This window comes from Narcine bancroftii, chromosome 6, assembly GCF_036971445.1.
Source record: "Narcine bancroftii isolate sNarBan1 chromosome 6, sNarBan1.hap1, whole genome shotgun sequence".
In the NCBI taxonomy this organism is placed as follows: domain Eukaryota; kingdom Metazoa; phylum Chordata; class Chondrichthyes; order Torpediniformes; family Narcinidae; genus Narcine; species Narcine bancroftii.
Window position 1 is genome coordinate 48,634,393 of NC_091474.1, and position 18,233 is coordinate 48,652,625.

At 42.9% G+C, this 18,233-nt stretch overlaps 1 protein-coding gene across 6 annotated transcripts in view; it reads left to right on the forward strand.

Annotated features, from left to right (window-relative positions):
• Window positions 1–17,813, forward strand: part of LOC138736067 (SH2B adapter protein 2) — an 89,420-nt gene extending 71,607 nt beyond the window's left edge. For all 6 annotated transcript variants that reach the window (XM_069884938.1, XM_069884939.1, XM_069884937.1 and 3 more), the window contains 2 exons: window positions 10,962–11,133; window positions 16,338–17,813. In XM_069884938.1, the coding sequence (XP_069741039.1) occupies window positions 10,962–11,133; window positions 16,338–16,897 (732 nt within the window). In that variant the 3' untranslated portion in view covers window positions 16,898–17,813. The remainder of the gene's footprint in view (window positions 1–10,961; window positions 11,134–16,337) is intronic.
• Window positions 17,814–18,233: the final 420 nt, after the last annotated feature.

Below are 18,233 nucleotides of genomic sequence, written 5' to 3' on the forward strand. Positions count from 1 at the left end.
TCAATTCCAAATTCTTTATTTTTTATGTTACTTAGGAGAAAGATCTCTGGATTCTTTGGTATATTGTTTTCTGTTATTTTATTTAATATCTGATTGAGATCATCTCAAAATTTTTCTACTCTCTCACATGTCCAGATTGCATGAATTGTTGTTCCCCTTTCTTTTTTACATCGAAAACATCTATCAGATACTGTTGGGTCCCATTTATTTAACTTTTGCGGTGTAATGTATAGTCTGTGTAACCAATTATATTGTATCATACGCAGCCTCGTATTTATTGTATTTCTCATCGTTCCAGAACATAATTTCTCCCATGTTTCCTTTTTTATCTTTATATTTAAATCTTGTTCCCATTTTTGTTTAGTTTTACCATTTGTTTCCTCATTCTCCTTTTCTTGCAGTTTGATATACATATTTGTTATAAATCTTTTGATTAACATTGTATCTGTAATCACATATTCAAGGTTACTTCCCTCTGGTAAACTCAAATTGCTTCCTAATTTATCTTTCAAGTAGGATCTCAGTTGGTAATATGCCAGCGCTGTATCTCTAGTTATATTGTACTTATCTCTCATTTGTTCAAAGGATAAGAATCTACTTCCTGAAAAACAATTTTCTATTCTTTTAATCCCTTTTTTTTCCCATTTTCTAAAGGAAAGGTTGTCTATTGTAAAAGGGAGTAGCTTATTTTGCGTCAATATTAGTTTTGGTATTTGATAATTTATTTTATTTCTTTCTACATGAACCTTCTTCCATATATTGAGGAGATGGTGTAATACTGGAGAAGTTCTATGTTGTACCAATTTTTCGTCCCATTTATATAATATGTGTTCAGGTATCTTTTCCCCTATTTTATCTAATTCTAGTCTCGTCCAGTCTGGTTTTTCCCTTGTTTGATAAAAATCTGATAGGTACCTTAATTGTGCGGCTCTATAATAATTTTTGAAGTTTGGCAATTGTAAGCCTCCTTGTTTATACCATTCTGTTAATTTATCTAGTGCTATCCTCGGTTTCCCCCCTCTCCATAAAAATCTCCTTATTATTTTCTTTAACTCTTTGAAGAATTTTTCTGTCAGTTGTATTGGCAATGCCTGAAATAAGTATAGTATCCTTGGAAAAATGTTCATTTTAATACAGTTTATCCTTCCTATCAGTGTTAGTGGTAGCTCTTTCCAATGCTCTAAATCGTCCTGTAATTTTTTCATTAGTGGATTGTAATTGAGTTTATATAATTGGCCTAGATTTTTGTTTATTTGCACACCTAGGTATCTTATTGCCTGCATTTGCCATCTGACTTCATCCAATCATCTTGATGAATAAGTATTCCTAAATCTTTTTCCCATTTCAATCTAGATTTATGCAAATTCAATTTAGACATTTTAATTAAAAATACATCTCAGATAGAAATCCCTTCTTACCTCTAAAATTTCAAACTTAGATCGTCTAGGCAACCATAAAGTATGTCTGAAATTATCCAATAATAAAGCTTTAATTTGAATCTTTTTGATCCCATAACTTCAAAAATTGATTATTAAGTGTAAAGGGAAAAAGCTTATTTTCATACAAAGGAGTTTTACCTGAAATCTTCCCTTGAGTACCTATAACTTCATTTATTTTGTACCATAGCTCAATTGAATGTTTAAAAACATGTCAATTATAATTACTCAATAAGTTAGAATTCCATTTATAAATAAACTGATCCATCCTCTTCTCACCAATAATTCAATATTAGCCCATATCAATGACATTTCCAAATCAAACATTCTATTAATTAATTTCAACTGTTCCACATTATAATAATTTTGAAAATTCAAAAGTTGTCAACTTCCTAATCATTCATATTTCCAAGTTAATTTTGTAAAGATACCCTAGCCATTTTATCCTTCCATAAAAATTTTCTCACAATGGAGTTCAAATCCTTATTTTTTTTGAGGGAATCTTACAAGGAATAGATAGAAATAAATACTGAATCTTAGGAAAAATATTCATTTTAATTCAATTAACTCTCCCTATTAATGTAATCGGTAAAATTTTCCATCGATTCAAGTCATTTTTAATTTTAGAAAGTAACGGTAAATAATTTAATTCATATAATGACTAATTACTATCTACCTTAACACCTAAATACTTAATTTGATCTATTTTAATTTAAATAACAGGTTTACAAGAAAAATAATCCATTACCTCTAATGGCATAATCTCACTTTTTTCCCAATTAATTTTATAATCTGATATTTCACCATACTGTTCCAGTCTGTCATGTAACCGCTTCAAAGAATTCTGAGGTTCTGTTAAGTATATTGTTACAAGTTCAAACCAACAACCACAAAGAAGCATATCACACAGGGGTAAAGATGAACAATTACTTCATTAACAAAAAATTCACCTTCAAACTTTAATTCAAAATCCCCCCTTTTATAAAAATGCCCACTGGTTACTATGCAAATTTCTATAACAGTGTAAAACTAATAAATTCCCCAGCCTAAATATAACATATTTAATTAAAGTCTAAGTTATATTTCCAACCAGCCCACAGAAAAACTTAGACGCAAAACAAACACAAAACACACAAGACTCACAAAACTTCGATCTCAGCTGAAGCAAAGATCATAAACAAAATTCAGTTTGTTTGGTAAACTGAAACCAAAAGATCTTTGAGAGAGAGAGAACAAAATTCGAAGTTGTCTTGTGTTGCTTGCAGAGAGAGGAACAAGACTCCTTCTGGCTGCCTTCGGAATGTTCATCCCTTTTGAAATCCCAACATTCTAAACTGTCCTCCAGACCATGACTCATACTCTGGGCCTTCTTCCTCTCCATAGCACCCCCAGTGGTGGTTTATCATCCAAGTCCAGAAATTTTTAGATCATTTTCTGCACATGCTCAGTCTGTCTCCCATCCTCTCAGCAGTCCACCTTCACCTTGGCTCTCTATGGCAAACTGTCACTTTTTAACATAAAACCACACAACACATAGGCCAATACACAACACAGAACTCTGTAACAATATCAAAACATCATCCGCAAAGAAATTAATTTTAAATTCATCAGGTTTCACATTAATGCCTAATCATCTGAACCAAAGGTTCAATTAATGCAAAATGAGCTGGTGACAAAGGGCAGCCTTGTCTAGTCGATTTATTCAATGTAAAAGGTAAAGATAACTGTCCATTTGTCACAACTCTAGCATCAGGATTTTTATATAAAGCCTTAATCCAACCAATAAATATTGGACCAAATTTAAATTTCTCCAAGGCTTTAAATTAAAAAAAACTCCACTCAACTCTATCAAAGGCCTTCTTTGCATCAAATGAAATAAATATTGGTAAGTTGGATTCCTCCTGAATCAAAGAAATCAATTTCACAATATTATCTGCCAAATAATGATTTTTAATAAATCTAGCCTGATCCAAATGAACTAAATTTGATAAATATTTTGCCAATCTATTAGCTAGAACCTTTGTTATAATCTTATAATCAACATTCAACAACAAAATTGGGTCTATAAGACCCTCGCTTTCAATGGATCCCAATCTTTTTTAAGAATAACTGTAATAATTGCCTGAGAAAAAGAATCTGGAAAAGAATGAACCTCCATTGCTTGTTTCAATACTTCCATCAAAAATGAAATTAATAAGTCTTGAAATTTTTTATAAAATTTAGAAGTAAAGCCATCATCCCTTGGAGACTTCCCATTTGGCATAGATCGAAGTGCATCTATTACCTCTCTAAAAGAAGGAACATCCAAATCTTTAATATCCACACTACTCAAAGAAACTAAATTATGGTCAAATAAAATAAATTATAATTTTTAGCTTCATCTTCCTCTACTTCAGATGTATATAATTTTGCGTAAAATTCCCTAAACACATCATTAATCTCCTGAGGTCTTTCCTAATAGCATTTATTGTTCTTGAAACTTGTTCCATTTTTAATTGCCAAGGTAAAACCTTTTGAGCTCTTTCCCCAATTCATAATATCTTTGTTTAGTTCTCTGTAATAACTTTTCAAACTTTTAAGTTTGTAATGAAGTATACCGTAATTTCATATTAATCAAACCTATTTTCTTAACCTCTGTTGGATTCTGCTTTAAATCTTTTTCTAAAATCTCTATCTCTCCAATTTATTTACTTCATTTATTTACTACATGTTGTTTCTTAATTTTAGAAGTAAAACTAATAATTTGTCCACTCAAATATGCTTTTAAAGCATCCCATAAAACAAATTTAACTGAATCCGTATTTATTTACAAAAAGAGCTGTATTTGATCTCTTATAAAATTCTACATTTTTTAACAACACAATTAAATCTCCATCTGTAGTATTAATTCTCTCTGAACCTGTACATGTTATTAAGAACAATGAATGATCAGACTAAGTTCTACTCTTATATTCAGTGAATAATACACAACCTTGTAATTGTGTTGATAACAAAATCAAATCTATTCTGGAATGAGTCATGTCAAAATGAATAAAATGAAAAGTCTTTCTCTTTAGGGTTCAATTTCCTCCAAATATCAACTAAATTCATATCTTTCATTAGCATCATTAATTGTTTTGCCATTTTTGACCTATTAAGTGTTCTTGGAGATTTATCTAACAATGGGTCCAAACAACAATTAAAATCACCTCCAACTATAACTTTTCGTATGCTTGATTCAAATTAAGAAAAAAATACAACATAAATTTCTCATCTTCTATACTGGGAGCATAACTATTCATCAAAGTCCATGATTCAGAATTTTTTTTACAATTAATAGCTAAGTAACTGATTCTAATTTAAAAAATAACTTGTTAATTGAAGAAGCTATAATTTGACCAACCCAGTCTCTTCTCAATTTCTGATATTCCTTCTTGGTTAAATATGTTTCTTGTAAAAAAAAAAGCAACATCAACCTTCAACTTTTTAATATATGCCAATATTCTTTTTCACTTGATTGGATTATCGAGCCCATTAACATTAAAAGTAGCAAAATTTAAATTAGCCATCATTTCAATTTATCTCGAAAGCCACCTTACCACACATGATGGGACTCTTCCCCATGGCAAATACACAAAAAAAAACTCAAAAAAAGAAAAAAAAACCCACACAAACCCCCCCAAAAAGATTATTACCTCCCTCAATTGTATGGATGTGATCAATGCCACAAAGTGGCCAATTACTTCGGAAGGAGCAGCAAGCCAAACCACCCCTCCCGAACAGAACAAAAAGAAAATAATAGTCAACAATCATTTCAAGTATGATCAGCTTCTTCTAAGTCTCTATTAACTTGATCATCGTCGTTATCAATTTCAACCCCTCTCTTGTATACCATTTGTCTCCATACTAATTTTTTCATCTCCAAATATTAATTAGGCCCAGAGGAAAAAAAATCCTTCAATAATCAGAATAAAAGACATTTTTCCATACTTTGATGAAGGGCTCAAGCCCGAAACATCAGTTATGTATCTTTATCTTTGCTATATGAAGGACATTGTTTGACCTGCTGAATTTCTCCAGCAATGTGTTTGTACTCCCCACTCTCTTCCTTTCTCCAATCAGAGAGCCATCCACAGCCCTTTTCCTCCAAACACTGAAGCTTTTCTCTCTTCCATCCTCCTCCCCTTCCTCTTCCTCCCTCCTCTCCTCACCCTTTCCACTGCCTTCCTGTTTTGTCATATCCCTTAATGAGAGGCTCAGGCCTGAAACATTGGTTACCCTTTACTTCCTATGGATGCTGTGCATTGCACTTTCGTTTCTCTCTGATGCTCTTGTCAAAAATTGGCAAGTGGTTCACTTAAATTTGACAGTTGAAATGGATGGATTACCCTGGGCTTCCTTTCTGCTTGCCTGGAGTCGACAATTTCACCCCCCCCCCCCCCCCACCCCCCAGAGGACTGGAATTGTTGAGGGACAAGTTATTTGAAACAAAATACATTTCCCAAATATTTCCATTCATCTGTGCAGTTTTAAGTAATGAGAAAATGTTTGGATTGGAACAGTGAAGAATCCATCATTAGAAATAAATTGGGAGTGGGAATTGTGCTGAAAGCTGGTGATAGGTAGTGAGAGAGGAGTTTTATTCAATATCTGACCTATGCTCAACTCAATCTGTTCTTCGGGAATAAACAGTGACTATCAAAAGCTGAGAAACATTGCAATTCCCAGTGCTGAAACCTTAAATTTTAAATTTAGTCATACAGCACAGTAACAGGCCCTTTCGGCCCATGAGCTTGTGCCACTCAATTACACCCAATTGACCTACAACCCCTGGTATGTTTGGAGGGTGGGCAGAATCTGGACCTCATAAGGAAAACCCACACAGACATGGGGAGAACATACAAGTAATGGCTATGCACTTCCTCGAAACAGCTAAAGTCAATTGTAAAAATTCAATTGGATACATAGTTAATTAGAACTAACCACTTTAATATTACCCAACAAAAATAACATCAGATCCTATGGGAATTCAACCCTTAATATTTTCTCCAAAAATTTTTTAACCTCTAACCAGAAAGGCTTTACTTCAGAACACTCTCAAGTCGAATGAAAAAAAGGAACTGACTTTCTGATCACATCTAAAACATAAATCTGACATGACATGTTCATGACAATAAATTCTGATTCTTCCCTGTCACCATACCAAAGGAAAGATGTAATTGCAGTGGAGAGAATGCAGAGAGGATTCAATGTCATGAAGTGTTTCATTTATGAGGAGAAACTGCAGAGGCTGGGTCCGGTTTCCTTGGAGTAATGGTGGGAGTACCTGATAGAGGTGTACACAATGGTGACAGGCGTCGATGGTGGTTGCAATCTGGAATGCAGTTCCAGAGAAGGTGGTGAAGTCACAACATTTGCCTAGCACTAGAATTACCAAAAGTGAGAAGGTACTAAGTGCTAGTAAATGGGATTCGTATTGATAGCCATGATGGCGTATTTTTTTCTATAAGTAATAAAAACACAAATGCTGGAGGAACCTAGCCGGTCTTGCAGCATCCATAGGAGTTAAAGATATGTAACTAACGTTTTGGGGTTGAGCCCTTCTTCAATGTATGAGCATTAAGCAGCCAGGCACCTGGATAAAATCGCTAGGGGAGGAGGATTGAAAGAGCAGGTGGAGGAGTTTCCAGTTGCCACGGGGCAACAGGCCATAATTGGACATGAAAAGGTGAGAAAAGGGGGAGGGAGGCTGGCTCTGTAAATGCAGAGCTGGAAGAAAGGAAACAGAGGGATAAGGAAGGGGGGGAAAGAGCCGAAGTAGAGATGGGTGGGTATGGAGGCGTTGGTTAATGTTGGAGAGTGCCCAGGTGTGTTATTTCTCCAGTTTGCAGGTGGTTTCATTCTGGCAGTGCATGAGACCATAAACAGACATGTCATAGAGCAGGAAATTTAAATGAGTGGCCACTGGGAAATCCCACGATTGTACAGACAGAGCCAAGGTGCTCAATAAAGCAATCTCCAAGTCTGTGTTCAGTCTCTCCAATGCAGAGGAGATCACAACAGTAGGTACGCCAATTGAGTCCAGAGGGCGGAAGTGAACTGGGTGCCCCTGTTGCTGATGATGGGTGCCAGAACTCCGAACCTGGTGATCCAGTGGGCGACCAAATTCCAAGTCTCTTTGATGGGAATGGCTTCCGGCCATCTCGTGGTCCGGTCAACTACTGTAAGCAGGTAGCGCGCCTCCCTGGACACCAGCAGGGAGCCCACAATGTCAACATGTATGTGTTGGAACCTTTTGCCTGCTGGGTCGAACTGTTGAATCGGGGGCTGCATATGCCGGTGGACCTTGGAGGCCTGGCACTGAGTGCAGCTCCTTCCCATTTCGACTACCTCTTTCTTGAGCCCGTGCCACACAAACTGCTCTGCCACCATTCGCACAGATGCCTTTACTGAGGGGTGTACTACATCATGGACCATGCTGAAGGCCCGCGATCTCCATTGCGGCGGGACTATGGGCGTGGTGAACCAGTGGAGACGTTGAAGAGCAGGGTATCTGGCTGTTCAACAACCAAATGTCCTGGAGGCGGAGCCCCGAAATGGCAGTATGGAGGGCCTGTGTCTCTGCGTCTTCCCTCTGCGCCTGCCCAGTTGGGTGCAGTTGAGGCCAGGGGCGAGGATGTTAATTGCCGGTCGGGACGTTGTCTCGACCTGCCCTGTGCCAGATGTCGGTGGTTGCTGGGAGGCCGACCACAGATCCTTGCCATCGCAAGGGCCTGCGTGAGAGGCTTGTGGTCAATGAAAGCAGTGAATGGCCTGCCCTCCAGGAAGTACTGGAAGTGCCGGATGGCTAGGTACAGTGCCAGGAGCTCCCAGTCGAAGGCGCTGTACTTGAGTTCTGGCAGTCAAAGGTGCCTGCTAAAGAAGGCCAGTGGGCACCATTGTCCGTCGACCCACTGGTCGAGTACGCCCCCAACAGTCGTGGCTGAGGCGTCTACTGAGAGCACGGTGTTTGCCTCCAGGCACGGGTGAACCAATAAGGTGATGCTGGCCAGTGCGTCCTTTGTTGCCGCGAATGCACCCTCTGCCTCTGACCAAACCAGAGGTGATCAATGAGAATAGTGGCCACATTATGCGGGTGGTGCCGGGTATGAAACGATGATAAAAGTTCACCATCCCTACGAATTCTTGCAAGCCCTTGAGGGTGGTGGATTTGGGGAACTGCTGTACTGCCGTGACTTTTTCTGTCGCGGGGACAGCTCCTGCTACCGAGATGATATGTCCCAGGAACTGCAGCATCTACTTGCCGAACTGGCACTTGGCCATGTTGACTGTGAGGCTGAATTCCGTCATGCGGGCAAAAAGGTGATGAGATGGGATTTGTGCTTCTTGTGGTCGCGACTAGCGATAAGGTAGTCATCGAGGTAAATAAACACAAAGTCCAGGTCCCTACCCACTGCATCCATGAGACACTGAAAAGTCTGGGCCACGTTTTTAAGTCCGAAGGGCATGCGCAAGAATTCGAACAGGCTGAACAGGGTGATGATCGCCGTCTTACCAATGTCCTCAGGGTGGACTGGGATTTGATGATAGCCCTGAACCAGGTCAACTTTCGAGAAGACCTAGGTGCCGTGGAGGATGGCTGTAAAGTCCTGGATGTGAGGGATTGGATACCTGTCTGGCATAGTCGTGTCATTCAGGTGCCAATAATCCCCGTAGGGTCACCAACCTCCAGACGATTTGGGGACCATGTGAAGAAAGGAAACAGAGGGATAAAGAAGGGGGGCAAAGAGCCGAAGTAGAGATGGGTGGGTATGGAGACGTTGGTTAATGTTGGAGAGTGCCCAGGTGTGTTATTTCTCCAATTTGCAGGTGGTTTCATTCTGGCAGTGCATGAGACCATAAACAGACATGTCATAGAGCAGGAAATTTAAATGAGTGGCCACTGGGAAATCCCACGATTGTACAGACAGAGCCAAGGTGCTCAATAAAGCAATCTCCAAGTCTGTGTTCAGTCTCTCCAATGCAGAGGAGATCACAACAGTAGGTACGCCAATTGAGTCCAGAGGGCGGAAGTGAACTGGGTGCCCCTGTTGCTGGTGATGTGCGCCGGAACTCCGAACCTGGTGATCCAGTGGGCGACCAAATTCCAAGTCTCTTTGATGGGAATGGCTTCTGGCCCCAAGGGGCTGTCAGAGCAGTGGACGACACCCAACTCCTGCAGGCAAGAGAACTCCTCCTTGACTAACTGTAGCTTTTCAGGTGGAAGTCGTCAGGCCTTGGTGTGCAGCAGGGGGCCTTGCGTGGACAGTGTAGATAGACCCTGTGCTGGGGCAAGGCGGCGGTGAACTGCGACTGTAGGATGGAGGGGAACTCATCGAGTATGCTGGAATACTCGTCCCTGAGAGTGGTGATGGCGGCTATTTTGGAATTGCAGGCGTCGTGGCATCGAGGCAGACCAAGTGGAATGTGTGGGCGTTAACCAGTCTTTTGCCCTTCACGTCTACCAGCAGGCCATGTGCTCTGAGGAAGTTGTTCCCCAACAGCGCAGTATGCACTGAGGCCAGCACGAATCTCCAACGGAATTTATCTATCTCGATCTGGATCTGCGCCCTGTGGGTGCTAAAGGTTTTGATGGCGCACAGTTGGCTGCCCGCAGGGTGGGACCACGAGCTCGGGTACGGATCTCGAGGGTGGTCAGGGGCAAGACGCTCAGTTCCGCTCCAGTGTCCACAAGGAAATGCCTGAACCATGTACGCGGGCGATGTGTCCAGAAGAGGGGCAGTTCCACAGCGACAGCATTGATCTTGGTGGGATCCACGTTGGGAGACAGAAAAATGTCTGGGCTCATCGGAGTCACCAATGTAGTGGCAGCTACAACGAAAGAGGCTCACAGCCATCACATTGGATGCTCTCAGCGACTGTTTATTTTAAATCCCGCGCACGCTCTTTTAAGGGCAGCTCGAGCTCTTCCCCCGTGTGAGCGATGGTGTCATAACGGCTGCCTGAGGTGCGCAGTTGGCTGGAACCACGAGGCAAGGAGGACCCCCGACGGCGCCACCTTCTCATGGCTGCCCCACCACGCGGCGGTACAAGCAAGGCCAGTTTGCCACGAGAAAGTGTGCCGCCATAATAGGTTGAATAGCCTTCTCCTGGTAAAGAAGCATGATGTGAGGTGGCACAATTAAACAATCGATGAATGAATGCAGTGATGGCAAGACTGGGGATGAAAGCCAGAGGTGACTGAGGATGGGTAAAAGACTGATCTGACTGAAGAAGGTAGGGGCGGGTGACAGACGGGGGTGGGTGGACAGAGGTGGGGTTGCAGACGGATGGGGACAGGTGACGGACGAGGGTGGGTGTAGGACAGGGGCAGGTGAGGATGGGTGTGGCTGAAGGATGGGTGAGAAACGGGGGTGGGTGAATGCTGGCTGTCACAAAATGTGTGGTCACAGCGGATGTGTGAGATGAGGAATCTCCCTGCCTGACACATACTCTCTGTTTCCCTGCTGGACTGTCATTTTGTAACAATTTCTCTAATTCCATCAGCACCTCCGCCTATCTGTGAATGAAGCAGGCCAATGTCACATCCAGCACCTCTGGTTTCAGTCTGTCCTCGAGATGCTCAAACACTTCCACACCCATCCCATTCCCCTGGAATCTGGAGGTTCAGCTGACATCACTCTCCGCACCTATGTTCTGGTCACACACCCCTTAACAGGTAAGAAGCATCAGCAGTTGTTGAAAGTTCTTTGTGGTTTTATTGTTTTGTTAAGGATCATTATTGGTTAACTGTTGATCAGGCTGTCCAAGGCTCCTCTAATCACATCCCAACATCTGTGGGCCCTGAACATCCTTGGCTGCTTGATGGTAATGGTCCACCTGAACTCAATTGCTTCATCGATGAGGAATGTCCTTCCTTCAACTCTTCACCTCCTTCTTCTTTTGGTTGTCATGTGCAGTACCTCACCTGGATTCCACAGATATGTGGTCCTTCACAAACTTCAGCAACTGATTGTGTGTCCATCAGCCCATCCAGCTGGATACCGAACTGCTCACACCCCTTCGCTCTTCCCTGATACCTGTAATTGTTGACCCATCAGTGGCTGCACTGCCAACTGTGTCCCTTTGGCGTTGTAGGTAATTGAAGTCTCAGAAACTGCTGCACAGTGGCAGCCTCAGTTGAAACACTGATCTACGCACAGTGCCCGGGTTAATGGCCAGTCAACGCACCCCTTGGTTCAAGTGCTGACCTGGAGAGACTTGGAGCCCTTTCAGTGGCCAGTTGTAGACAATAACCCTATGTTTCTTTTGTATTAATGGGATGGGCCACGTTCTACATTGATGGTACAGATCACGTGAACAACGTGATAGCTTACATCAACATATCCACCTGCACTATATACTAATGCATTATACTGTAACCTTACAAACCATACCACAACATCTTCAACCTTCCGAGAGCAAGGAGAACCGGATGGATTTGTGCTTCTAATTATCATTAAACACCAAGACAGACATTTGCCCTTCTGACAAGAGAGTGATTTTCCATGCAACAAAGCCCATTTGACCACACACTAATTGGGTCAGGCAAAACTGGGAGCTGCTCTATCTTGGATAAAGGAGGTGGCATTTGTCCAATGAAGTGAGAAAGTTTTATATTTGTTGTTAATAATGTGGACTTCCAGAATTCATCCAATAAAACTTCACAATTAAACTGGAAGTACATGAAATTTGAGGCAGCCCATTAATAAGTACAGGGAATTGGGTAGGAGGAAGAACAAGGCATGTTCTGGACTTGTTGGTAGGATATATCTCCCGGAGGTTTTGCTGGGACCTTGAGCTTTTTGTGGGAATGATTTGAATGAAGAATTCAGTAACTGTGCACCTGTGTTTGTGTTGCCTCTGGAGGCGATGCTGTAAAAAGCATAGATTAAGGAAAGGTTAAACTGATGTTGAACATAAAACAGTGCAGCACTGGAATCTGCCCTTTGGTCCGTGTCTGTATCAAGCACAAAGCCCAGATTAAGTTCAAGTTTGCAGGACAGTCTTTTCTCAGGGCACGAATATCACACACCAGAGGACACACATTTATGGTGTGTGTGTGTGGGGGTGGTGTGTAAAGGAGATGTATGGGCCAAAATATTTTTATACAGGAAAGGGATGTGTGAATGAGCCACTAGTCGTAATGGTGGAAGCAGATATGAATATTCAGAGATCGAGAGATATGGCTCATATGCAAGCAGCAGAGTATTCAGTGGAAATATTGTTGATGGAATGTCCCCTCCTTTAGCTACTGTTCTCCCTTCAATGCTAAGTATAAAAATGCTTCTATAAAGCTTCTCACCTGGGACAACTCATAGGCCTTTAGACTTTCTGAATCCCCTGCTTGAGTTCTTTCTTGTCATCTTATATTCCTCATGGGCCCTGTCTTAATTTCCTGAACCCTACATATGCTTAAATTTTCTTTCTGACTAATTTTGCAACCTCTCTTTAATCAAGATTCTCTGACCTGCCATTCATAGAACCATAGAACATTATAGCTCAGAAACAGGCTCTTTGGACCTTCTCGTCTATGTTGAACTAATATTCTGGTTTGTCCTACTGACCTGCACCCAGTCCATATACCTCCAAACCTCTTCCATCCATGTATCTGTCCAAATTTTGCTTAAATGTGAAAATTGAGGCCACATTCACCACTTCATTCGGCAGTCCCACCACACTCTGTGTGAAGATGTTCCCCCTAAACTTCTCCCCTTTCACCCTTAACCCATGTCCTCTGGTTTGTACCTCAGTGGAAAAAGGCCTACTTGCATTTATTTTTGATTACCTCGAACAGATTTCACCTCATCACACTGGACTCTAATTACTTGGTCGTCAATCAGCTCCCACATGTCAGTTGTGGGCTTGTCCGATTACAGTGGCTCCCAATTAATCCCTAGAGCACCAGTCTGATCACGTCATTTGCCATCTCCAACTTAACACTTTCCCATTAGGTCCAGACTTTAATCATAACTATCTTAAAGCTTGAGGAGCTGTGAAAGTTAAATTTAATTGCAGCACAGAAGAGGACATTCCACACATGTTTCATCAAGGCTGAGAGTCAGGGAGAAATGCAGTGCTGGAACATTCCACTCATTAAAGCTATCGAGATTCAATATTCCTTCATTGTCATATACAGACATGTGATATTACACAAATTTGCCTTCTGCCTGCTGTAAGGCAGACAGAAGAGAAACAAAGGAGAGTCCCTTCAGAGTCAGTGTCCGTCGATTTGCCTCCAGCTCTCCTGCAGCTGCATAGACTTCTGTTCTATCCATTGCCAACAACGAGCTCCAGATCCAAAATTCCAACACAGTCAGGAAGACTTCAGCACCCAAGGCCCTTCAGGACCCCCTTCTTGGCCTCAGCACCCTCTCAAACCCCAGCTCTGATACCTAATTGCCGTGAGCCAGTCTCCAGCAGCCCGCAGCCTGTGTGGGTCCCCATGACCACAAGTCCCCTGCACCCTGTGTGAGTCCCTCAGCCGCTGAGCGCCTCGCTGGTCCGCTGCCGTGGTCATTGTCCTTCTCAACAGGCGGGGGTATTCTCCCCATTTCTGGTGCCCTGCCGTGTTCCTCTGCTCCCCAGAGTTTGCAACCCCTTGAGGCTGCTGCTGAGGACAGGGGCCGTCTTCATGGGCACAGAACTCACGGTTGCAGATTTTACCTACAAACGCCGTGTACTCCTTTAACAGGCTGTTTAACACATGCAGTTGAATCATCGGAGCGGCGCTGGTGTTAGAGCAACTCCACTGTTTTAATTTTGCATCAGCCACCCATTTAACATGGAGCATTACAGCATAGTACAGGCCCTTCTACAATTTACTGTGGCTGATTAACCTTGTGAGCCCTTATGATATGGGAGGAAACTGGAATTCCTGGAGGAAAGCCATACGGTCCCAGGGAGAAGTACAAACTCCACACAGTTCATGCCTGAGGTCAGCATTCAACCTGGGTCTCTACAGCCGAGATGATGGCTCCACCTGCAGGCTCCTGAGAGGACCACTGATGGGTGAAGGGGTGGCACGAGACATGAAATTGAGAGAGGAAGGGTCAGAACATTTTGTGATGGTGGTGGAGTAGCAAGATTATGAGTAAAAACACACAGTAAATGCCGGAGGAACTCAGCCGGTCTTGCAACGTTCATAGGAGGTAAAAGCCGGGGTGGCCAAACTTGCTTCACGTAAGAGCTCCATGTGATAAACTTCAGATATTTGAGAGCCGTAAGACATGAAAAAATATTACATGCACATTTTTACTTTTTCATACACATTTTGAAACAAAAATTTTATATAAATATTAAGAAATACATGAACATAATATTTATTCATATATGTAGTTTTTAAACTGCTAATTTGTATGTTTCAATAATCAAAAAGTACACATACCATAAACATTTTGTGGACCAATTTTTAGGGTAAAATTTAGGGAATTGACGATTACACACAAACTATTTTTGATAGTGATCAGTACCTGTGTCATTCAGAATGTGGGGAGTTTGGAGGTGCGGGTGGATGTCTGGAACCGTGTGGTAAATGCATGGTCAGGGCACTGGGAGCTCCGGTGGGCAGGTGGGTGACCAGGACCAGGTTGTACTTCCATGGTTGGGGCATTGGGAGCTCTGGTGGGTGGGTAGCTGGGACTGGGTGGTAAGACTGAATTCAGTGCTTCGGGAGTTCAGATGGGTGGGTGGTCTGGGCCTAGGTGAAAGTCCACGGTTGTGGCATTGGGAGCCTGGATCACACTAAAGCCCCTTTCAGGTGGCCAGAATACCCCAATGTAAAGCCTCATATTCCACCCGAATGCGGTTGTCGGGAGGCCACCTGAAAAAGCCTGATCCGGCTTGGAGGAGACTCACCAACCCTCCTCCGGGAGGTATAATTTCCACATCTGAGGAGTCCCCAGAGGTACCTGAATGCAGCAGCCTAAAAGCGTCTGCTAGAGGGCGGGCTGGTGACAATCAGCCCGTGACCCAAATCCCCGCCTCCTGACAGCCCCCCTCCCTGCGCCTGACAGCCCCCTCCCTGCGCCTGACAGCCCCTCCCTGCGCCTGACAGCCCCCCTCCCTGTGCCTGACAGCCCTCCCCCCCCCCCCCACCCCCACTGCCTGACAGTCCCCCTCCCTGCTGCCCCTACCCCAATGTCCTGCGCCGGCCGCCCTGCCCCTACGTCCCGCAGTGACAGGAGCCAGAGTGCGCTCCATGACGCCTCTCCTTCAGCACTTTCAGGGCTGCCACCTGAACGACCATTCCACAGAGCTGAATCAGTTTCTGGATGTGTATTCTTGGTGGAGAATGCACCTGAAAGCGGCTTAAAATTTCTCTAATTTCACTGCCTGTAACACAGCCACATGCACCTCAATCACACGATCACAAGCCATGCCCACTAACATTACATTGTGAAACTGTAGAAGTGAGTACAGTTACAATTACAGATATCTGGACAGATCTATGGATATGGACCAAATACAGGCAAATGGGACAATCCCAGAATGCCAACTTGGGGAGTCCAGATGGGCCAAAGGGCCTATTCCATGCTGAATGGCTGTGTGACTATGACATGGGTGATAAAATCAGTCCAAAGATTGTTATTGGTACAAATTCCTTCATAGATCAATATCTGTAGTGGTTTTCCAAGCTGGGATAGCAGAAGGAGGAATTCCCTCAGGAATACTTTAGGAACAGCGTTGGATGCTGATGGAAATGTGTGGACTCTCTAATCTGTTCTCTACATAGAAAAGTTAAATTTGAATTTCACCCCATTGACCAGACTGTGAAACCCTTTGGGAAGTTCAGAGAGCATCTGAAATCCAACATTAATTTCTCACTTTTATTTTGAAGGTCCCCAGACTCTTTGCAACATGTCACATGCTCTTTCTTTTCAGAAATGAATATACGTTCTAGTACTGTATGGCCAAGTGGCCTGATGCAGCCCCACTCCAGAGGTGAGGCCCAACAGCTACATCTCAACTCCAGAGGTGATGTCCAACAGCTACAACCCCACTCCAGAGGTGATGTCCAACAGCTACAACCCCACTCCAGAGGTGATGTCCAACAGCTACAACCCCACTCCAGAGGTGACACCCAGCAGCCTCAATCCCACCTCAAGGGTGATGCTCATCATCTACAACCCCACTCCAGAGGGGAGACCCAACAGCTACAACCCCACTCCAGAGGTGATGTCCAACAGCCGCATCCCCACTCCAGAGGTGACGTCCAACAGCCACAACACTACTTAAGCAGCACTGTAGCTGGGAGTGTTCAACCTGTTGTCCAGCCTGAAGGACCTTCAGCCACCCTCAGGCCAGAGAATGCTGCCATTGTGCGCAACATGAACTCAGAGCGCCTCTTAGAAACTCCAGCTTCACACTCAGAGGATTATCATGATGGTGATGGGCCAAGAAATCGAATACGTGCTGTGGAAAATCAATATTCTTTTTACTAATACAAAGGAGGACAATAAAGCAATCCTTCAGCAACTATTGGGGAAGAATTGTGCAAGGAAGCAGTTTCTTGATTTGACCGCTGGTGAGGAATGTGAAATGTGTTGCACAGACATCCACTTAATGTGAAGGGTGATTGGTGCCAGGTCTGGTTCAGGCCCCGATTGCAAAGCCCAGCTTGATGTCCATATATTGTTTTTCACAATTACTGTAAAGCCAAGTCTTTGATGGGAAGTGTACAATGTTTTACACTATAACATTACCTTGCGTTGATCTTTTCAGTGAGCCTGTAAATTGTTGCTCATCCTACAAGTAGTGAAAGACTCCATTTGTTTGATGCTGTTATTGGAGTGAGCAGTAATAATTGAATGAAGCAGAGGTTTCAGCTGTTTGACCATGCTATTCAGGCAGGGCTGGAGATTAACTAGCTTAAGTATGAAATAACTATTTAAACTGTGTTGATACACCAATAACTCCTGTACTTCCTTGTCCTGACGCCTGCAGACAGCCGTGGAGAGAAGCTGTGTTGTTCACCGTTCAGCAACACTGCAAAATGGGATTTGACCAGTGGTAAGTGTGTTCATTCCCAGAGACTAATACATTGTCATTCAGCTGTCATGTTGCACTTGACAAGGACGTGGCATTGACAGAAATGAAGAACTCTGAAATGCAGCACGGGGAGGCACGGGGCTTCCAGGAGATGAGCTGGATGGTGCATTGACTAACTGAGAGATGAGAGTAGAATAGGGCAAAGGGCAGAATAAACATGGAGACAGTTCATTCCAAGATGTTTCATTAAATATTTCTCAAATATGTGCATTTGCATTTTATAGAATTTTTTTTAAAGAAAAATAAGGAATCAAGAATCTACTGTCTCAGAGCTCTGTAATTCCTACAAATAAATTACCACCATCTGCATTGAATAGTCACAATGTAATTAATACAGAAAAGTATTTTATTTTATCTTTCATTTTATTAGAAACACTTGATTAATACCTCTCCTCCAGTGGTGGTAATGAGGCACTTCAGTACAGATTGATGAGGAGCATCTAAGCCTGGGGACTCTGCTGTTTGAGGAGTTATGAGTACAAATGGCAGCTGCTGCCCGATTTCCACTCTGGTTTTAAAGGCAAGTGCAGGGAGATACTGCTCGGATTTGACCAGGTCCTAGTTGATTTGGCATCTTGCAAGAACCCCATAGGAGCTGCAGTGGAGCAGGCGTGATGGAGTACTACTGCATTGCTGCTAGCAGTCCATGTCCCAGGGGACATGCTAACTACAAGCATTAAAGGGGGGAGGAGACCCAACCACGGCTGATGAAGATCTGTGACAACTCCA